We start from the raw sequence: 23,796 nt of genomic DNA, 5'->3' as shown, positions 1-23,796 counted from the left end.
ATATCAACCTATTTTTACTTAAAAAACATCTCAGAATTGCACAAAAATGGCATTGCGCACTCGCGTGACTTTATCTACGTACACATCAAACTATATTCACTTAAAATGTCAAAGGAGCAGCCAACAAAAAATATATAATCTGAATAAACTACATTTAAAATCAAACAATGAAATAACATAAAAAAGGAAATTCATCTTAGCACTACACGAGGGAAGTATTCGCTTATCTTATTTCTGAGTCTTCAGTTAAACAAAATTCGGTACTTACGTATTATCGCAACCAGGTTGGCGCTATTTGTAAGTTTGAGTAAAAAAGTATGAATAGAAAGAAAATGTACATTTATTAATTACAGATAATTTTTAATACAATTTTTATATTATTTTGTTTTAAAATATAAAATAGCAATTAAACCCTTCCGGTTTCGAATTTGAATAAGTTGCAGAATTATATTTCGGCGGAAATCTTTTGGCTATTGCTTTTAACACTGATTGAAAACCGTATTCGCCATAACCATGTACACGTCGACTTATTTTTACTTAAAAAAAACATCCCAGAATTCCACAAAAACGGCATTGCGCACACTCTTGACTTTATCCATGTACACTGCTATTTTCTCATAAATTACAAAAATTTGCACGAAAATGCAGGAAAATTTTGTGAATCTCCACATGCTCTTTTTACAAAACTATGTATAACACGTAGGGTTGCTGTAAGTAGGGTCGCCAAAATTTGGCAATTTATGCGAATTTTGGCCTGGTTGCGATAATACGTAAGTACCCAAAATTCCTTAACAGCACCCAAACACTTCCTAAAATTATCTGAACTTGAATCTGTATTTGGTGTCACCACATAAAAAAGTAAAAAATATTCTCAGTTCAAAAATATCCGATGTTCGGCCATGTGCATTTCCTTTCTCCAAACAATACACTTAATAATGACTACTAAGTAAACCTTCATTTACACACCAGTCGATTAATGTTTTCCTTTCGTTCCAAATCCTACAGAAACTTCAAATTAATCTTACCACACTCAAGCAATTTACCGTGTAAACCACAAAATAACAATGTACTTATCCAACACACACAAGCCTTTACCCAAAACCTGACATTTACTTTCCAAATTCTTTCCCATGATTCAAATTCATCGCAACCAATTATGTCATAATAGGGTTTCCATAGCATTCAACTACTCAGGCTGTCATAAATGAGACACCAACTTGGCGATAAATGAAACCATAATTTCGCAATAATACAAGGGGTACCTTAAAGTCAAATCTAACCTATAATAATTATTATCATGTAATGAGATGATCATCCCTATTATGTTATTATCAGTATAATTCTAATTGTCATATAATACACAATAATATAGCAACCCTGTTCACACACACATATAATTATACATTAAAATTTATGATACATCCCATAAAAATCTGTAATGAGGTCTCTTTTATGCAGAGTTAGTTTAAACAAAGATTAGAATAGAATCACTTACTTTAAAAATGTATCACATATCGCATGAAGATCTGTTGTCTCTCTGAAACTCTTAGCAAGTTGCTCATTATAGCTTTTATTACAGACCTTTTTAAAATTTTCCAACTCTCCAGTCTATGAGAATCTTAAAAAAGGATTTTACTGCCCTTCAGACAACAATTGTAAAAGATAAAAAAATTTACTTGCCTTGTGAGCAGAAGACACCCTTCTGTACATCGCTTAATTGCCATCTGTGCTGACTGTTTGCGAGAATATTCAACAATTCCTTCTCCCACAGGCCTTCCACGGTCATCAACGATTACGACAGCTCTCTCGACTTCACCAAATATTGCAAATGAAGCTTCTAAAAGCTCATTTGACACCCACGGTGAGAGATTTTTCACCTTCAAGGCTGCCCCATGAGTTGCAAATCTAACTCTCAGAGACTTTCCATCTTTATTGGTGAAATCCAATGCCGCTTTCGCATTTTCAGCATTCTGACGAGTATCCTACACATAAATTATAACAAATATATAGTACTGTGGTACATAATATATATATATTAACTATTTGACAATGACTCAAGTTCATTAAAAGGCCATGGAGTATCAAACATCAACTTAAGCTTTGGTTTCTTGATATTAAGTTAAATTTACTTACTGTTGGGCAATGGCATAATCCATTACAACAACTGGAAACAATGTTATGCTCTAAAACTTCATATTAACTTCAGCATATATTATCAAAGCACTAAGTTTCATATAAAATGAAGCATATCTTAATATTACATTAAGTATCCAATTTGCAATGATTAATCAAGAGTTTCTAACGTAATCATCTCCAGGACCATTAATAATGAATCCATTTGGAATCACATTCAGTTATTATTATAAACGGCGTATATGAAAATAACGAACCTAATAAAATTCACAGCACAAAAAGAATACCGCAAGCAATAAATTTAAATAACAACGTACAAGACATTTATAATGATAAATGTAAATAAATTACAAATTGTTATAAATTAAATGTGTAAACTATGATCTACATACACCACGAAACATACTCTATTAACCTTTCCAAAATATGCTACACACAATCCTTACACAACAAACTAACTTTACAGCATAACGATGGACATAAATGTATAATGCTTATCATTATGGTCGAATATATAAACTGTGTTTTAGTCCTTACATAAAACTAATTAACTTACGACCAAGAGGATGAGCATGACATTTTTATTTTACAATAATTTATGAGATAATAAAAACTACAAGCGATTTCTTAAAAAATGTTTCAGGGAAATCCTAATTTAAAAATTACTGATTCTTACTAAATACAAAGTTATTTTACTTACCAATTTTACAAAGCCAAAACCCTTTTGTTTATGTAGAAACACTTCAGCAATTTCGCCAAACTGCTCAAACATTTTACGGAATTCTTCATCTGTAATAGAAGGAGGTAAATTTCCAACGAATAAACGACAGCGACCAGTAAACTTCTTTGCAGAAACATTTTCTTTACTAACTAAATTGGTAGTGGGGCCACTCATGAACTCCAACCTTTCTTTTACTACATCTTTTCTAGCCCATTGATTATTGTCATTAGCTTGTCCACGTCCCATTTGTCTTCCTTGCCTATTGTCCCGTCGACGATTATCTCTGTTTTCATTTTTAACCGCTTCAGGAGCGAAAACTTCTTCTTTCACGTTTTCAGACATCTTCTACGTACAAGATTCAAAGATCAAAAGACAAAATGGCGCTACCGAGATAAACTTAACGTACCCGGCTACAATGCAATGGACTCTTTCAAATAGTTAAAGTTGAAGTATTTTTCCTAGATTTTAGGTTAATACTTCAATCATTTGGTAAATACTCAATATTTAGATCATGATATTGGTCAATCAAATATTATATGTGCTTTGCTTGATAATAATGAACTGTGCAAGTATTTAAAAGCTTTTTTGCGAGTGAAACTATGTCCAAATTCTTAAATGTCACATCCAATGATAAAAGTGGATTTATGATGCGAATTTTCTGCTAAAGTCGCTATAAGGATTATGTAATCTTTAGGAGCTCTACTTTTGGCTGATGCTTGATCTTTCCGGACGTACTATATGTTCTCTACTTTTTAGTCTGCATAGAAACACAAAGATATGGAATACTTCGGCACAATAACTCAAGTTTTCATTATTAAGTTAATTGTGCTGAAAACATCACTGACAAGAAAATGAAAATATTGTCAGTTCTTGATTTCTAAGAATAATACCAAAGTCAACGTCCTTACATTACTCAAAATCACGATGAATCTAAGAACATAAAAAACATACGCATTAAAAAATGGGAGAACAATGTTTTTTCCCGGTGTGCATTTTAAGTATTGGATGTTTGGCAACACATCAGAGAAGCACATTTTGTAAACAAATTGACAAAGTTTCGTTGTATGATGCCGACCGGCATAAACTTAATTTATGTACAAACTTTTTAAATAAATTCTTTATTTATTGTGAAGAAACTGTAGCTGCTCTGATTCCACTAAAACTGGTATACATAAAGTTTGTGTCTGTTAATTTTCCTAAAAGTATGCTTATATGCATTGATGCATTGTCAAATACATGTAGTTTATATGTTTCTTGATAATAATTGTGAGCGCCTTAAAATGGAAGTTTCTTGTTTACATCTGATTGGGTTTTTAATCTAACTCCATTTAGTTAAAAAGAAATTTTCATAACTAAAAGTTTAGGAATTTTGATAGTCTGTTTCTAATTTTATTTTTATTTTAATTTTTATAATTATTTGAAATATTTCATTGTGGTTTGAAAATATGAAAATCCGTTATTTCTTTGAATACTATTTTCCTGTGGACATGTATAAATAATTTGTTTTCAGCTTCACTATCTGAAGTCATAATCACATTAATTTTAATACTTTTGTGTGTGTGCGTGTTTAAAGCTACTGTAATAAGAATAGTAAAGCTACTTGAATATTATCCTGTCTGCTGTTAAAAGTTGTTAGATATCCCACCAAAGTTGTTGGAATTATTCCTATATAATTCTGAGCCATATTTCTGTTTAACCCTTTACAGCACGGTGTGCCCAATGTGGGCACACTTAAAAATTTAATGAAAAAGCATTTATAGGTTATTTTGAATGTTCTTTATTACTAGATGTACTTTATTACTTATTAATTTATTTACTAGATGGCAGCACAACACAAACCAGTCCATATATTTTAGTCATGTTTAGTTTTTAAAGACCCTCATTTTTCGAAGAAATCAATCAGATTTTTTTTTAGGATATAAAAGAAATTTTGGAAGCACTTCCGCAGAGAACCCGGTAAATGTAAACATCGCCAACTTTGGCGATAATAGTTCAAACCTGGGAACCCAGCGGATTTATCCTATTCGCTTGTTCGAAGTTTGCAACCAATCCTCTTGCGTTCATTTTGTTGAATTATCACTGTCATTGTTTGCATTTGCAGATTTATATTATTCTTCTCTTACTTATTATTATTTTTTCTGAATTTTTTAACAATGAATAGATAGAAATATTTTCGTAGATAGATGCCAGTTCTCGGTTCGGGATGAAAGGAAGAAAATACGGCGGGAGGGGTGAAGCTAATTTGTAACACGGCTGTTCACGTTGTGTTCTTAATTATTAACAGCTCTAAGAACCAGCAATTTAAATTACTAAGTAATGCTTTTATTTTTATTATTGGTTATTGTCATCTAAAATTATGAGAATAAATCAATTTTCTGGCGTAAAATTTTAACAAGATAATATATTGTTAATGCTTTTCTAACAATAACCTTTCAGAGGATGACAAGTGTGACATAAATAGATGATTGAGTTGAAATAAAAAAGATTATTCATTATCCAACATGACAGAATAGTTTGATGCATCACCATGGTCATCAAAATTAGCAAACCACTGCTGGTGTAAGGAATATATTGTTTTCTGTCTTAACTGGAATTTAAGACAATTTTTTTTTTTGTTTTGTTTTTGTTTATCACGTTTAACAGGTTAATTTCAGTACATTAATACTAATTTATATTTTTCAAATGAATTTTTATTTCCGTTATAAATGCTTATATATTGTCTTATACTTAATATATTCTTTTCTGTGCTAAATTGAATTTAATATAATTTTCGTATATCACGTTTTGTTAAACGAACAGTTAACCAATTCAGCAGTGGTTAGTTTTACATCTACATGCTTATTATCTGTGAATTTTTACTACCATATGCTTAATATATTGTTTTGTCTGCTAACTTGAATTTACATGCACTAAAAATCACGTTTACAAAAAAATATCACGTTTGCGGCTCGGCTCATCGCCGATGAACCACGAGCTTGGCGAGTAAAAATGCAACGGCGCCAACGGGTTCTCTGCGGATGAAAACCTGAAATTTTTATTTTCTTGGCTGTATGCTAATCTCCTTATTCTATATTAGTTTTAAATTTTTCCTTTGAAATCTTGACTAAATTTTAACAACGAACATCTGGTGTGCCGAGAGTGGGATCACTAAGAGACTAGGACCAGACCAACAACTGCATCTTTAAGATACAATAACACGCCAAACAAGTATTAATTTAGAAGTCAAACAACAAAAATCAGCGTTATATTTTCAAATTTTAAGAGGACTAGTTTTGATGGTTTTACTGAACCATATTCCTCAGATGCAAAAAATGCAAATGAAAAAAAGTATGGTGAGGATTGCAGCTGAGGAATATGATTTGCAACTCTAGATGATGGTTCAGTAAAACCATCAAAATTAGTCATGTGAAAATTTGAAAACATAAGGCTGATTTTTGTTGTTTGACTTCTAAATTAACTGTATATTTGTTTCTCTCCAGCTCTCCGGTCAGTTCATTGACAATAGAAAGGTGGGTCCACATCTGTGTTTCATTTCTTTCTTTCTTTCTTTCTTTTTTTTTTTAATGTATTTATTTTTAGGAGAAGTTTGGTTATCAACTAAGAAATTGCAGAGTGATTTTCTGAAGGGCAGGGGTAATTTTATCAGTTAACTGTATGGTTTTGGTTTTTCTTTGTTTAAAGAAGTTTTGTTGGAGCTATATTTGTTAGTTTTGAGTTGTAGATGTTTATTTAATTTTATTTTATAGTTTATAATTTCTAATTGTAGGTATAATATTAGTTTATTTTTTCTGGATTTTCAATTACTTCCCAAATGGATCGGAGAAGGCTAAATCACTGAAAGTGCTACACGAATTGTTTTCAGATAATGAATCTGATATGGATCCCAGTACATGTGCTAAACATGCAATATTGGGTTGTACTTTTGAATGGTGATGTCACTTTCTTCGAAAAATACCACCATGAAAAAAATAGATGAAAGTGTAAATACCATATACCCAAGTTACTTTTTTTCCATTCATGTGCATGTAATCATCATACAACCAAGAAGAAATTTTTTAGGGGGCTGCAGTGGCAGGCTTTTCTGTGGCACACCTTGGGTAATACTAAATCTGCTACAGTATTCAGGATCTAGTGTTTTTTAATCATATTCAAAATCTCTTACTCTTTTTTGTGTTTCCTAGCAATGCTCATTTTAGCACTCTTTTCAAAGCTCCATTCATTCAGTGTGCCAACTCTGGGCACACCCACAGAATTAAAACGATAAGTACTGTCTTCACAAAATTTTACCTGTGTACTCCTCTATGTCTGACTAGAATGCCTACTCCCCCCCCCCTTTTTTTTTTTTTTTTTTTTTTTTTGAAATTCCAACAAAAATATAGCGTGCCGGAAAGGGTTGATGGTGTAGTGTCTATGTCAAAGTGCAATTATATAGCAACCTCGGCAGCTCTATCAGTATAAAGTACGTCCACTGGGTCTTCAATGCCGATGTTAAACAGTCTGGCCTGGATTGCTAGGCAGCTGAAGATGTGATGGCGAGACAGTGGGATGTCATCTGGGCAATGAGGACAAATGTTGGTGTAACTACACTGTCCGTCTGCAGAAATCCTCATCCCTTTTAAGTGATTTGTCCTAAGTCTAGTTATGATAGTCGATATGACTCTGTCGCAGTTCAATTCCGGGATGGAGTTTCCTTTAACTTGACCGATTAGTCTTTGGCTGGCAACTGCATTGGCATCAACGAGGGTTAGGCAGTTAGATGGCTGAGGAGAATCACGGGATGCCTTTGCAAGCTCATCAGCCTTCTCATTACCAAAAATATTTACATGAGCCGGTATCCATTGTAAGATGCAGGATCTTTGGGCAGCAATGATTTTGTTTGTGAGCTCGATCATCTGATGACTGAGTTGACATTTGCCCTTCTGGATCGCTTGCAATGCTGATCTGCAGTCAGAGAAGATGATGATGCCTTTGGAACTCTGGTCTTCTTTAGAGAGATAAATCTCCAGAGCACTTTTGATGGCGACGAGCTCGCATGTATAGTTGAAGGCGATTTTCCCAACAGGAATACTGTGGCATTTCTGCACTCCGTCTGGTCCGATGAAAAAGACTTCCACTCCTCCTCTGTTCAAATTGGAGTCGTAAGAGCTGTCTGTGTAGGCGATCGTCAGATCTTGAGTTAAGATCATGAGTTCCTCAATGGTATGGTCACCCTTTTTTTTTTTATTATTATTATTGCGGTGGGATCTTTCTTGGTACAAGGCTGTAAGAGATTTAAATAAATTTTTGTTTGGGGGAGAGGGCACAGAATATTGTAAGGCTCTTTGGAAATTTTGAAAGTCTCATATTTGAGGTTGATGTCATTTCTAATATCTTGGTCATGTTGGAGGGTTGAGGATCTCTTAAGCCTGCAATTGTCACTCCATGCCCTGAAGGTTCTACTTGAGATATGATGTTCAGCAAGGGTTTGTATTTTGTTGGTAAATTTAATTGTTATTAATTTTCTTCTGCTCTTCTATGAATTGTGCCGGAAAGGGTTAACGCATTTGTCAGTCTCCTGCACAATCCACCAAATAGTCAGTGCTCCATCAGCATTCAATCCATTTTGTAATAAAAATTCATCAATTTCTGCTATTTTGATGGGCTATCCTATTTTACCAGAAGCTTTCTTAAGAACAACATAAGTGCAACCGTCCAGCAGGTTCAATTGCTTCAATCTGTTGTTAAGTTGACCGTATCCAGCTGGTCTTTGTCCATTTCACAGATGTTTCAAATGTTATTCTACAACCCTCAAAATTTTTTCCCATAATGCAGGGGGAAAATGCAGTAATTATAGTTAATTTATATCCTTGTTCATAAAAATTAAAGATGGCTTATCAAAAATTGTCCAGATTTATATCAAATGAAAATACAGATGTTGTAGTGAATTACAGCTGCACTGGACAACATAATTTTTTTTTTTAATTTAGCAGGATTGTCAAGGCATACCCAGCCGTGTTATAAAGTCATGCTTATTTATAACTGGTATTAAATCATACAGCTTGCAAAGTCATTGTGATAATATGTAAGCACTGTATTAAACATCTTTTGTGTATTACACTTGGTAATTAGATTTGCATATCAAATGTTTTACATTGAAGTTCAAGATGGAAAGCATTTTTTTTTTTTTTTTTTCTTTTTAATGTATGTATTTTTGATTAAATGAAAATTTGTTTGTATGTATGTTTTTGTCTTTAGAAATGGCTTCTGTTTCTGCGCGTCTTTCAATTATTGGAGAAACATCATCCTGTGAACCTGATCAAGATGCTAATTCTGCTCTTACAGAACTTGACAAAGGTAATGTAAAATTCCCAAATATAGCACTATTTTAGGTTAGAGTAGATTTAAGGGGGCACCTTGGATTATCGCTAAGTTGTTTCATTTATGGTAATCTGAGTAGTTGAATGTTATGGAAACCTTATTATAACGTATTGGTTGCATGATTGCGGTGACTTAGAGTGGTGGGAAAAGATTTTTAAGGGCTTGTGTGTGTGTGTGTTGGTTAGGAAGAATGTTGGTTATGTTATGTTTTACATGGTAAAATGGCTGAATGTGGTAAGGGTAATTTTAATTCCTTTACGATTTGGAATGAAGGGGATAAAAGCATTAATTGCCTGGTGTGTAAATGAAGGTTAATTTAGTAATCATTATAAGTGTCCTGTTTGTGAGAAGGAAATGCATATGGTCAAACGTCAGAGGATACCAGCACTACAGAGGATATTTTTTAATCTAATTTTTGTGAATTTATGTGGCGATGCCAGTATACAGATTCTAGTTCAGATAATTTTTCTTATTTCAATATTTGATTTAAAATATAGTTTATTGAGATTACATATTTTTGGTTGGCTGTTCCTTTGACGTTTTGAGAAAATATACATCAATGTGTACATGGACAAAGTCAAAAGAGAGCGCAATGCCTAGTTGTGCAATTATCTGATTTTTTTAGGTCAATGTGTACATGGATACAGAGTTTGTGCAATTCTTTGACTCGTTATTTTGAATTTGTGTAGCGGCGAGTTTTCGCTACATAAACTTTTGGCATCTCTGCTACATAAAGCCAAAGTAACAAATCAAAGAAATGCACAAACTGGGTGTCTATGTACCGCCAAAAATCATCGATATTCCCCAAGGGGCACCCATAAATATATTTGGTACTATTCGGTTTTGAGGGCTGTAAAAAATCACCAAACTATTGTTGATGCTAGTGCTGCCAAAAATAATTGCAGCAACCCTAACGCAAGAAAGGAAGTATAATAATAAATAACTAAGATTGATGTTTTAATTTAGATGAAAGGTTAATTTCATATAATAATTTTTTATTATTATAATTTATGTAAAAAAGGCTAAACAGGACTGAATGAAGGATAAGAGTAAATAACTATTTAAGATCATTATTATAATTTATATAAAAATTGCTAAACATAACTGAATGGATGCCTGCATCGCTATTTCCCTACTGAGTTATCGCTAAAGCATAATTTCATCTCGTTGGTTGTTCAAACATAATTTTCTATAATGAATGATGCCTTTTCTTTGAAAAAATTCTTGGTAAAGGACAGACTTTCCCACTTATTCATTTGCCGCATTTTACAAGGCTTAAAAACAATTGGATTTTTGTCAATTTTCTTTTACTTTTTAAGTGAAAATAGGTCAATGTGTACATAGATAAAGTCAAGGGTGTGCGCAGTGTCATTTTTTAGATTTAGCACTTTTGCACAGACATTTTCACTGCAATCTTTTACGGTCCTCAAAACGGAATAGTACCATATATTTTTACCTTATTTTATTTTAAAATGTTCAATTTTTCAAATTCATGGTATCTCGGAACTCGTGATGTGAAATCATGACATGTATTTAGATGTATTAGATGTATCTGTAATATGTATTTAGTTGTTCTGAAGCTTTTTTTATGTTCCCATATTGAGAACATAGAAGAAAGAACTACTTGCATCATCCTCTATTAGATGTATCAGTGACATGTGTTTAGACATTATGGAGCTTTTCATATTCCCAAATTGAGAACATGGAAGAATCCACTTTCATCATCTTGTATCAGGATAGAACACCACTATATCTTTTAATGACTGTAAAAAGAAAATATATTCATTTTATAAATTCATAAAATTAATTATTCACTTTATAAACAATTAAAATTAAATATTCATTTTTGATAATGGTAAAGGAAACGAAATGAACTTGTTCCGTCATGGATCCAAAGCTAAAGTTATACTTATGCTAGATCTCTTCTTGTGAACTCATGAAAAATTAATTCTATGGAATAGAATCACGATCTATTCCACCTGAAACCTAAAAAAAAAAAAAAAAAAACTCTGTTGCAATACTAAGCAATTCTGATTAAAATATAAAATCAGAATTATGGTTATGAATGTTTTTCTATATATGCCATGCTATTTCTCATATTTGCCGGCATTTACGATGTACGTTTTTTTTTTCTTTGAAAACAGGTCTGAAAAATGAGGTGCATCTTATACGTCTATACTCAGTTTTTGATTACATTCATTTATGGAAATTAGCTGTATTCAGAGTTACGGAATTTTTTTCATTTCCTTGTGAGGGGGTGGGAATATTACAGTTACGTAGATTTCAGTGAATGCACATGCACTGTTATCGATGATCACACTGGGTTTGTTTAAACTTTCCAATTTTTGTGAATGGCTTTTAAAAGTGTAGAATTTCTACTGTTCAATTTTCTTAAAAATGTTGGCAAGTTATGGCTCAAAAACAATGTAGGCATTGTTATAAAATAACATACAAGCTACGTGTGATTGTGTATGCAAAAGGACATGGAAACAAGGCTGCAGAGCGGCATTTCGGCGTACCCCCAACTTGGAAAATGATAAGAATCAGGAAGAGGATCTGAAAAACTCATAGATTTGCAGAAAGTGTTAATTTATATTACTTTATATTTAAAATATTGTAAATTTACTATAATAATTAGCAATAAGGTTTTATTCTTCAAAAATGTATATAAAAATGGGAGTGCATCTTATACGTCGGCAGATATGGTATTTTGCATATTTTGAAGGAATATAATAATATTTTTCCCGAATCTGAATTGACCAGTGATTGCAATTCAGATATTCAGGAATGCTGTACAAAGTCCAAGATTCAGAATTGTCAGGATTTCGACAATTCGGAATTTCAGAAATTCCTAGATTTTAGATCTTCATTTCAAATTTAGTAGGATGATATGGAGAGATTATAATATTAAATGTATAAAATAGTTGTTTGTGAAATAATAAAATATTTTCATAATATTGAGTGAAATAAAATTTACAAATAAAAACAGGCTTAATGCTTGCATTTATTTTTATATTAAACATTTCTTTCAATGTAATCTGTTTAAGCAGTTTTGATATTTCTTATTACTGTAGCACCTGTTTTTTTAAATGTCAAGTTGGTGCCAGGATTATCGCCAAGTTCATGCTTACTTCATATAATTTGGCATGTTTCCATGATTGATTAGCATGACATCTGAAGCATTGCTTCTCGCAAGAACTTTCACCACATGAACTGGGCAAGTATCGTGGTGAACGTATGTAACATCCTCACAGCAAGCTAAGATGCATGATGTCGAACCATACCTCACTGATTTGGAGCGCAACAATATTTCATCATTTTGTGAATGAACAGTTGTTGTTGAATCAAAATGAAATCTATAGTTAATTAAAATGTCTGTAACCTGCTTTTTCAACTCTTCTGTTTTATGTGTTTACCAACAGTCTGAATAAATTGTAAATCTTTGTTGTAGATGGATGACGATTTTTGCTGTGAGTGTAGTTGCTTCTCTAATTGGACAGTAAAATATTCACCACTTTCTTGGCATAAACTACCAAATTGCTGTTCAACAGCAGATTTTTTTATTAATCTTATTGCAAATATTTTTTTCACTGTTAAATAATATATTATTGCAGTTTAAAAGGCATTAAAGAATAATATATATATTTATTGTATTGTAATATTTCATTTGTAATAATTCATCAACTTTTGATAATGTTTTGTTTTTTCTTTTTTTCATTGCAATGAAATTGAATTCATGATGATTTTTAAAAAATTAAATCATAGAATTTGTATTGATTTTAAACCTGTGATGGAGAGTGATGGTATTTCTTTACACAATCCTGAAATTAAATTAAGAAAAAAAAATTCTTAGTTCATCTTAAAATATAATCATTATAATTTTAAAATTATTTATACATAACATTTTTACAAATTTCTGCTGTTTCATGCTCTTTCTTTTATGGTTACAGAGAGTGAAAAAAAAAAGGTACTTTTCCATTTTGCTGGCGTGAATGATAAAGTCGCCAGTAATGGTACAACTGATGACAAACGGAATATCTTTCTTGGTAACCTTTTACACCTCAGTTTCAAAACAAGTCGCAGCCATTTCTTATCAGATTGATTGTTTCTTTCAATACTGGCATACAATTGTTACAGTACAGTTACAGAGAATTTTTACAAGATAGTTAATTTTTATTACCTAAGACAATATGCGGTAATTAAGTCAATTAGAATGCAATCACACCGCTCACCCGAAGAAAGTATTGAAAAGGCAAAATCAAGCGTTAAATTCATCATTCTAATGAGAATGCACTAGCGAAGTAAAGCACTGCAGTTTTACATAATTTCTGAGTAAGCTATTCATACGAATTGAAATAATTCTTGCATTTAAACTTGTATTCCAAATTAAGATTTAACTTGAAATTAATGTAGATAATTACTGAAAGAATTAGATTTTTGTAGTGTAGTTTACGTGAGATGAGATCACTTGGGGTCACATGATACGAACTGGCGAATCAGGATTTTGAACCATGAAAGCATAGTAATTTCTTAAATTAATGTCTTTTTACAAATTTATTGGCTTTTTACAAAATTTTAAACCATATTAAAATGCTTATGCCTTCAAAATAAAAAATTCTTAGAATTAACATTTGCTAACATTTTTTATGTTTATACTGTATGTTGTCGCCAACAAAGTCTGCTTGATGAGATTTGAGGCGGCGAAACGTCAAAAGTACCAAAAAAAATTATCAAATTCTAATTCATGAAGTATGACCGAATAGCAAGCTATACTTAAAACCATTTCTTGTACAACTTAAAAGAGTTTATAATGTTGTAGAAACAGAATAAATTTAATCTCAAAGAAATAAAATTGGAGTGTTTAATATTCTATTTATAAATAAAAGAGTTAACATTATCAATAATTTGTAGCACAAAAGTGAGAGTTACAATTAAAATGTTAAATATGACTTCTGTGTCAGTTTTTCTGTTTTATATACTTAGTATATTCTTAATGAAAACAGCGGTACTTATGTATTAATGCCACCGCAGCTGCAGATTTGGCGGTTTTTAAGTGCTGCCAAACTACATCTAAAATTTTTGTCACAAATCATAAAATCAAATCACTTTCATAAACCAAAACACTTTATTTAAAATCAAAGTAGTCAATCGGATTTTGGTGGAAAATGGGCCGATATAAATTTTAACATAGATTCAAAACATAGACTCTATTTTCTTTGACCTGATGCTGTTGCCATACGAACTCTGCTAAATAAGATTCTAAATGATGTCTTGCTGTTCCCTATGTCTCTTGTTCTTCCATTTAGCACTGCCCTACATTCTCTCAACTGTCTGTGTATGAACTCCTGTATCAGGATCAATAAAATTGTATTTATGATTAACTTTAGCATGTAGGAATCCTTCTTTTTCTATTCTGTTTGTTTTGTAACCTTTCCAACTGTCAGAATAAATTGTGCTACCATCTGCAATGTTTTCAATAATTTTATTAAGAAGGGTAGAGGCAGTTCTATTAGCAACAGTGACAACAAACGAATCTTTTGTTTCTCTACATGTACCACCAAACACCCACTCTTCAGATAATACTCGACCACAATTATTTTTACGCTTAGTAAACAAACTTTACAGTGCAATCTGGTCCACTTACCTTCTTGTTTGGTTTATTCTCCATATCCAAGACACATAATTCACGCATGTAATTGTTCGAATCTCTAACAGTTTTATCCAATAAATCAAGTTGCTTTTCGCAAAATTTAATCGACGTCAACTCCTCGCACCATCAGTATATAAAGCTCAAAGCTGAACAAAATGGAATTCTGCTTCCTTCAAACCAGTTGTCTTTTCTAAGTCCCACTTGCTGATCACACTGTCTTAAATTAAATTTCCAAAACATACGTTTACCAAAATAAAGTTTCATATCATGCGAATTGGTACATTTTCGTTTTTTTTTTAAACTATTTCGCTCCTGAAAAAATAAAATTGCATATTTCTCTCTGTTTGGCAAATCACAAAGACGTATTTTCGTAGCACTAAAAAATGGCGTTAAAAATCAGAACACTACAAGGCAAAAAAGTATCCAAAAGATAACTATGTGTGAACAACAGGATTGCTTTTTATTGGCGCATCAGCGCAACTTCTGCTGCAGTGGCGTTCATACGTAAGTATCAAAATAGCTTATCCTTATATTTCTATTGAAAAATAAAATGTGTCTTCTTTAATTCTCAAATTTCAGAAATTTCTTAATTTATCAGGGAAAATTGATAGTGCAGTACAAAGTCCATAATACGGACGTCCATTATCCAGAATGAGCTATAAACCGGAACTCAAGGCCACAAACTTTTTTTTTGTTTGCTTTACGCATGCGTGTAATGCGTTTACGCATGTGCCTTAATGCGTTTACGCATACGCGTTGGGAGGATGTGTCTCCAGATACATGATGAAGATGATAGCCGTGAATTTGAAGGTTTTCGGACATCACAAACTAAAGGTGAAATTTTCCAATTATTGGAATTTGTAAAGAAATGTAGAGAAGCGGTAATAAATGAAGATGATATAACAGAAGTTTTTCATTGTGATGACAATGCCCCAATCATCAATCAATTAACGGACAGCGAAATTTGTAGTATGTTTCTAGATCCAGAAAATACCGCTTCCTATAGTGAAGAAAGTGACAGAGAGGTTATTATTGAAAACGAAAAAATTTTGGTTGACAAGTTAGTCGGTATTCTCGACACAGCAATTACAGGACTTGAACAGTGGAACTTTGTAAATGAACAAGAAATTATGTTGTTTATAGAATTAAAGAGAAAGTATTAGCTCAAAAAAAGAAGCAACTTAAACAACTTACACTGAAAGAAATGTTTAATAAAGTAAACAAATAAATATTAAGCTCTTTTTTTTTTGTAAATTTTGATATCTTTTAGATCATAATTGCTCTTTATTTCATAAATTACGGTTTCATATTTTTAATTGTATAATTTCTGCGTGCCATTTTACGAGATTTAAATTGATGATCTATAATCCAGAAAAACCCCTAATCTGGAATCGCCAAAGTCCCAACAAGTCCAGATTACGGACTTTGTATTGCACTACTTAGGCTGCAAAAGAATTAAAAACTTTACAAACTGAACAAAGTGAAATTCAAGCAAAATAACCAATTATTAACACTTAGTGCTCTGTTGGCTCTGCTACGGGGCCATCTGGCATTTGTTCCGCAGCTCTGAAAGGCTCCACTGCAGAGCCAAATGTTTTTAGCTCCATTGGCTGTGCTATGGGATCATCCGGCATTTGTTCCGCAGCTCCGTAGGCTCTGCTGCAGAGCCAAATGTTTTTAGCATGATTACGCTTAAGATGCCATGGTATCATCGCTGTTGGCAGTTGTTATCTGTAGTTAAAACGTGCTCAGTCTCTGTACTGTTATGATTAAAACATTTTTTAACCTTTCTTATGCAGCATGATGAGAATTTAGAGTTAAGTGGTTGTGAAGACGTGTTTGATTTTCAAGTGTTAAAAGATATTGACAGTTAAAAGACGGTTTTGATTATAATTCTGACACTTGAAGTAGTGGTTCCAAAATAATACTACCAAAGAAATGATGAATGAGAATTATTGAAAGTGAAGATGAAGATTCCCAGGAAGACTTCGATGTGACACTTGCCCAAGTTAACCGAGGATGCACATGGGAGATTGTTTCCAAAGATATCACACCATGATGTATTATAAAATTTAACATTTATCTTTCATTTGCAAGAAGAAAGTGCATATGTATGTATAGAATAAATAAAATTAAAAACATTCACAAGCACATGTAATTCTTCTCACTTAAAATAAGACTCTGTTTCACTCGTTTCGCTGCGAAAATGTTCTGGAGTTGCTGGCAGGCAGTGGTACAAAAATGTGTGGAGCGCTAAGGGTTAAAGCATATGATGTGAGAGGTTAAAGGTTAAAGCATCTGTCTGTAAAAAGAAATTGGCTGAAAGGAGTAACACGAAAAACACACCTGTAATTAAAATTTCTTCAACACAATTTTGAATTTATCTCAGAATTTAGCATATATTAGTAAGAAATTGGTTTAATTCAGAATGTTAGGACAGAAATTCTGGATAGAAGTTTATACTCAAATCGAAAGGTAATTTTGATTTGCTGTGGACCATCAGAAGACAAAAGAAGGATTAAGATTAAGAAATAAAGATGTCTGCCAGACATAAGTAAATTCATACTTCACAAATAAAAATGTCTTTCACTCATTTAAACAATATAGTAAACCAAAAAAAAAAAAAAAAAAGACTACTTGACTTAATCTGTGTAATGCAAAGATGAACACTAAAAAATGCTAAAGGCGATGCTTGGTATAGAAACAAAAAATGAACGAGGTTTATTCATTTATCAACACTTTTATTCCCCCATAATACAGAACAGTTTTTTACAAGAATGGCTGATAAGAGTCATTAAATCAATAAAATTTGTTAGAAGCTGCCATTCTCAAAGTTGTAAAAATATAGTTTAATCCTCTGATTGGCACAGGTTTTTGGATCTCTTATGAAGATCTGTATTTAAACATTCTGTAGTACAGCTAAATTTGTATATTTACTTATTGTAGTCTCTATTTTCATAAACTTACATTCATTAAGATGAAGTTTATATTATTCAAGAAATTAAAATATCATAAATTATAAGTTAATATATATATATACCAAGTGAAAAAAAATCTCATGACCGGATAAAGCCAGTCATGGCACTCAGAGGGTAAAAAGACCATAGCATTTTTACTAAAGAGCTCAAAAACTAAGGACAGTTTATTAGAAGTTCACTTGATCTTCGCTTGCCCAGTACTGCCTTCTATAAGCAAGTTTCTAAAGCACCGATCAGTTTCACAACACTCCAGCCTATTTTTTATTTTCAGAAGTAAAAGCAAATTAATAGTATCAATACTGCAGAAATTCACTTCGAGAGGGTACAGTTTCTAGTCAGAGTGAACCAATATACCATTTCTAGTTTTCACTTTTACTACTCATACACACTCATCTTTGCCTGTACAAAGCTCTAGCTCTTTAGACACTAGCCAACTGTAATTTCTCCTCACCCTCAACATCTTTCCCACCTTACGAATCAATGAAATTTATTTATAAAGGTTAAAGTGAAGGGTGAGGAGAGATTAAAGTTGTTTTGTAATGGACTTGATAGTATTATTCACAAAGAAAAATATCATCATAAAGCAAAAGGTAAATTTAAATTTAAGAAATGGGCAAATGCTCCTACTGCCATTATTATTATTATTATTATTATTATTTTACTACTAAAAATTATGCTTGTATTTTTTGCAGTAAAATGCATGGCAATAAAAACAGTTATGATGCACATTCATTATTTCATAATGTTCAGGTTTCAAAGTTTTGTAAACAGTTTGTTAGTGCTTTACTAGTGGTAAAGCTCATTCAGTTATTTTGTGTCCAGAAATAGAACTCTGAAAAGAGAGGCTAATAGCACATTGCCAGGACAACTTGTACTGTGGAAGTAGCTGTAATGACTTTCTGGGTAAGAATAGCTGGTGTCAAAAAGTATAAAGATGTTACAGTACTCTTAGATTGATCTTTTCCAATACCGCAAATATCATTTGCACAAACAGTTCACATTGGCTTGTTTAATTATATTTTGTCAAATAATTTTTGTCATTTGAAAGAAAGAGGCTTGCTTTAGAACACTATGTTGTAAAATTTGTAAAAAAATATCATGATCATTAAGTAAAAGGTGTCTAAAATGGAACTATCACACTACCAGATTAGAACCATTATTTACTTCGAGTTCTTACAGAGTGTCTCCAAATCATGTGTACAGGTTTAGTAGACCTGCTGATGTTGATGAGTGAATCTCTCTGTCTGCGAGAACTTGTAGAGGAAGATAAGTGTGCAACCAGTCGAGAGCTTGCTAAGGAATTAGACATTAGTGACATATCCATTAGTCATGCTATGCATCGCATATACTTGACGTACAAGTTCAGTCACTGTGAGCTGGCTCAAGCAGATAAAGACAGACATGTTAAGGCCTGCACTAATCTGCTCAAATATCAACACAAGGACAAACTTCTGGCCCAAATCGTCACTTGTGATGAAAAGTAGATTCAACAACACAGGCTGAAAAGTGGATTGATTGTGCCCACCGAACACATCTGCAGCATTGCAAACCACAATTTGACGAACAAAAAGATGATGCTTTGTATCTGATGGGATTGCTGTGGTATAAAGAGTATCTGGGAAAAGGTAAAACTCTCAACAGTAAGATGTACAGCAAGATGCTACTCTGTGCTGATAATGATATGAAGGAGAATCATCGAATTCTGGTGCAAAAAGGTAATGCTTCATCAAGATAATGCAAGACCACATGTGTCAGCATTCACCGGCTGGACTCTGTACGAACTCGAATGGGAACTTTTGCCACACCCACCATATAAACCCAACATCACACCTTTGGACGTCTACCTTTTTTTTTCACACCTGCAGCAAAATCTTGCTGGTGTTATCTTCCATTCTGCATAGGATGTCTGAAATGAGGATGATCTTTTTGGACTCACAACCATCAAGTTTCTGGGCCGAAGGCTTTGAAAAGCTACTAAAACATTGGCAGAAAATCATAGATTTGGGTGGTAATTACTACCAGCACTAAGGATACTGCTTTCGTTTTTTTTTTTCCGTAACTTTATTGAGAACTCTTTTTGACAGAAAACGTTCATTACAACCAGTTTTGGAATCATTAGCCACAGGACTGGGGTTACAAATTGCCTCTAAAGAAAATATTGTGGTTACTTAGAACCAGAAATTAAAGAATACAAAAATTAGAATTACAAATCTTAGAGAAAATTTTTTTCAGCCAATCCTTGTAAACATTCAAATCTAGAATTTGAATTTTTAGATGAGAAAGTAATATGTGGAGATATACCTCGGAGCCCAAGCATCCAATTTTGCAACTATATTTGGTTGTCAGATTTGGAAGCAAATTGTCCAAAAATTGAAATGCTTATTCATTATGATAACCTAACTAATGCTGCTGAGCAAGAAATTGATCAAGAGCGAACTCCTTTGCCATACCTTTAAAACAACCTGTGTGAGACAAGATACCATTGGAAATAACCATGTTGAATTTTTGTTCAAATTCAATCCTAAAGATTCTAAGGCTCTCGAATGAAATTAGTTTATCAAGAGGTAATTTTTCTTTGCTATGTGCCTTAACATTAGAAAAATTTATTTAATTATTTCCCTAATATAGACTATTTTCTGGAATCACTGAATAGCTTTGAAAAAATTCTTTAGCACGTGAAGATTCATGCACTGAATCAAATAGAAGAATTTGTTATTCTCATACAAATCACTGTGAATTTTATCAAACTGTGACTGAAATGGCAGCCAATTATTCTTTTCCTCATGAAATTTGTTTAGCTCAATTTTCTTAAATCAATTATTTGCTTGTATTACAGCAAGTACTATCATTTACTTTCATTCCTAAATTAATTTTATCTGAAAATTGTAATTGTTCATTAATCTTCAGAGTTAGTATTATAAGATCATCAGAATACACTATACAACTTTCAATTTCTTTAGTGGCATTGTCCCCTAAAGTGTTCACGTCTTAAGTTAACAAATCAAGAATTTTATCATCTAGACGTTTTATATCTAAAAACACATTAAAAAAATCTTTTACTAACTCCAGTTTGAAATTTTTTCTGTTTTCACAAAAGAAGGGCATAAACCTCCCTGCTTAAGCTTCAGAGCCTATAAAGCTTCCATATTTAACTATCGAAACAAAACACTTTACAAAATAGTTATGATTCTAAACTTAAATATACTTTATTACATCAAAACTATTAAAATACTTTCTTAAAAGTTTGTTTCTAAAGATCTTGCTGCAGACACCAATTAATGTTAGGACAATCTGAGTATGAGCAGATACTCATTTCCCATGCACTATCAGAAGTTAAAAGAAATCCTATTTTCAAGAACTAAAGGTGTCTACTAGACATAAGGAGGTTCAAATTAAAATGTATTTCATGAATAAAAACTTCTTTCACTCATTCAAGACATAGAGCAAGCTAGAAAATAAGTACAAGCTAACTCACCTGTCTTGTGTGAAGATTAACATCGAAGAATACTAAAAGCTTGTCCAGAATTAAAAAAAAAAAAAAAAAAAAAAGAGGTTGATTCATTAATCGGCACATTTATTCTTATAGCATATAAGGTATTTCTCTTGCCTTCTTAGCATGCGTTCGTAGTGTAGTGGTCAGCATGCTGCGTTCATATTCCAAAGGTCCGTAGTTCGATATCCAGCGAAGACGTTGCTCATTTTTCATCTCTCGTGCTTTAAAAATAACCAAAAATCTCTACAGTGGAGCCTGAACTAAAGTCCTGGGTGTGGATGAGGATTCTCCACACCCTGGATTTGGCGATTGGGTCCCCTAAACCCCCCAGTCACCCTTAGAAGGAGTTGTATATAGGGTATTTGTCCCACGTTCATAGCATGCCTTTGTAGTGTAGTGGTCAGCACACTGGGTGCATATCCCAGAGGTCCGTGGTTTGATTCCTGGCAAAGGCATTGCTCGTTTTCACCTTTGATGCTTTAAAAAATATCTAATGTCTCTACAAGCAAAGAATATTTTTTTACAAGAATGGCTGATATGAGTCATTAAATAAATTATTTAGAAGTTGCCGTTCTAAAAATATAGTTTAAAAGACTTTTAACAGAACATTTTTATTAAACAGTTCAGGCACTAAAGACAGTTTCTTATTCACTTGATCTTGAAGTTCACTTGATCTTGGCTTGTCCAGTACTGCCCTCTAAGGGCAAGTTTATGGAAAACTGATCAATTTTACATCACAGAAATGTACAGCAACAAAATAAAAAATTGAGCTTAATGCTAACATTCGTTTTATTATAAATTTTTTGCAACGTAAGTTGTTTAAGCAGTTTTATTTTATGTGTTAATGCATTCTGTCTAATTTAATAATTCTCTGCCTGTGGGAGCATTTTTAAAAGTTCTGCAGACCTGTTTTCTTATGACTTTTCAGTGCTTCACATTTCAGATTTTATATTAAAAATATTTAAAAAATTCCACAGTGGTCTAGCTGCAGCATTGATTTTTAAAAAAGGTACTTTTTAGAATAAGTTTTTTAAAGCTATCTTTAAAAATATGTGCAAAATTCCAGAATTTATTAGCTGGTTGATGTATATAAAGTTTTAAAAGCAGAGTAAATCAAAGATTCACCAAAACTGTAATTCCTATAAAATAATTCTAATAATGTTTGACTAAACAAAGTAATATGATGGATCAAATCAGAAAGATGAAATTAAATTAAACAAGGACCTAAATCTTTCGCTTTCTTCAATGCTAGGCCAACAAAAGAAAACCAGCACTCACTTAACAAACTGCAACATTCCACTCCAGACAAACTAGAGCATTCCACTTCCAACAAATATTGGTCTTTGGGGTTCATTCATAGTATACAAGGCAAGATAAGCTAGAAAAATGATGCCTCCCCCTCCCCACAACCATTCGAGAGTGGGAAATGAAAATTGTAACAGGCAGAATAATTCAACATTTGCATGAATAAGGACACTTGGAGAAGAGATGACAAGAGCTTAGCTAATCAGAATAAAATATATTTACCACGTACTTGGTTTTTCTTTAGTATCATTATTCATTCCTACACTGTGTAAAATGTAGAAAATTTCAAAAAAAGAAAAAAAAAAATGTAGGAAGTCCAGGTAATAGGTCATACTGGTTACTGGTTGTCAGGATTTAAGATCTTGTGTTGTATGCTTTTATGTTTTTTGAGCAAAGTAGTTTTAGAATGATGTTATTATTTTGTACTTCTAGAATTAAATACATAATTTTGTATTCATAGGTTTGAGATCGGCCAAAGTTGGAGAACAGTGTGAAGCCATTGTAAGATTTCCACGACTGTTTGAAAAGTATCCATTTCCAATTTTAATTAACTCTGCTTGTTTGAAGCTAGCTGAATTATTTCGTACTGGGTACGTTTTATAGACATATTATTTTCCTCCAAAATTTCTTCCTTAAATTATTTGTTTTAAATACTTTTTTTGGTATACGTTTCCATATATATATAATTTCCTATAACAGATGCATCTTTAGGCATTGCAAACTGGGCATTATAAATGTCAGTATTTACATGTTATTTCAGGTATGTTTTACCTAAAAGTAATGTAAATATATTAATGTATCAAAATAAAGTAATTGTTATCAATATCTGTTGTCAACCACAAAGCTATAAAATTGTTCTGCGTCATCCTAGTGTTTAAATTTACAGCTTTCTGCTGCTTGAAAACATGATTGTTTAAGTTATAATTAAAATGAAAATCAACCAGCAGATTATATTTAAAAGTGATTTAAAGTGCCTAGGCAGATGTTTTCTGTCTACTTCTATTTTCATTATAAAGAAAATAAGGTCATCGATTTTGTTTATAATGAAAACAGAAGTAGACAGAAAATCTTCGATGTTAATCTTCATTACACTGTGGCTATTTTGTTGACTAAATTAAATCATGTTCTTTTTCAATTTTGCAAGAATTAAAATTATGCT

At 32.3% G+C, this 23,796-nt stretch overlaps 2 protein-coding genes across 9 annotated transcripts in view; one reads left to right on the top strand and one right to left on the bottom strand.

The window, feature by feature from the left end:
- The window catches only part of LOC118182768 (splicing factor, proline- and glutamine-rich-like), a 141,425-nt gene extending 138,154 nt beyond the window's left edge, over positions 1-3,271 (bottom strand). For 3 of the 7 annotated variants that reach the window (XR_015044396.1, XR_015044397.1, XM_085827645.1), the window contains exons 1-2: positions 2,834-3,271; positions 1,681-1,982 (exon numbers count right to left, since the gene is read on the bottom strand). Coding sequence is in view for 5 of the 7 variants with exons in the window: in XM_085827645.1 (XP_085683771.1) it covers positions 1,681-1,982; positions 2,834-3,196 (665 nt within the window). In the remaining 2 variants the exon portion in view is untranslated. The remainder of the gene's footprint in view (positions 1-1,680; positions 1,983-2,833) is intronic. The other 4 variants (XM_085827643.1, XM_085827644.1, XM_085827642.1 and 1 more) reach the window with 3 other exon arrangements.
- Positions 3,272-3,857: 586 nt separating this feature from the next.
- The window catches only part of defl (Integrator complex subunit 7), an 82,395-nt gene continuing 62,456 nt past the window's right edge, over positions 3,858-23,796 (top strand). The window contains exons 1-3 of one of the 2 annotated variants that reach the window (XM_085827639.1): positions 3,858-4,019; positions 9,089-9,187; positions 23,098-23,227. In XM_085827639.1, the coding sequence (XP_085683765.1) occupies positions 9,091-9,187; positions 23,098-23,227 (227 nt within the window). In that variant the 5' untranslated portion in view covers positions 3,858-4,019; positions 9,089-9,090. Of the gene's footprint in view, positions 4,031-9,088; positions 9,188-23,097; positions 23,228-23,796 lie in introns of both variants that reach the window. The other variant, XM_085827640.1, reaches the window with a different exon arrangement.

Source organism: Stegodyphus dumicola, chromosome 12 (assembly GCF_044657685.1).
Source record: "Stegodyphus dumicola isolate Sdum_Otavi_A_Nest chromosome 12, ASM4465768v1".
Taxonomy (NCBI): domain Eukaryota; kingdom Metazoa; phylum Arthropoda; class Arachnida; order Araneae; family Eresidae; genus Stegodyphus; species Stegodyphus dumicola.
Note: the sequence above shows the minus strand (reverse complement) of the source record. Positions and strands in the feature narration are given on the sequence as shown.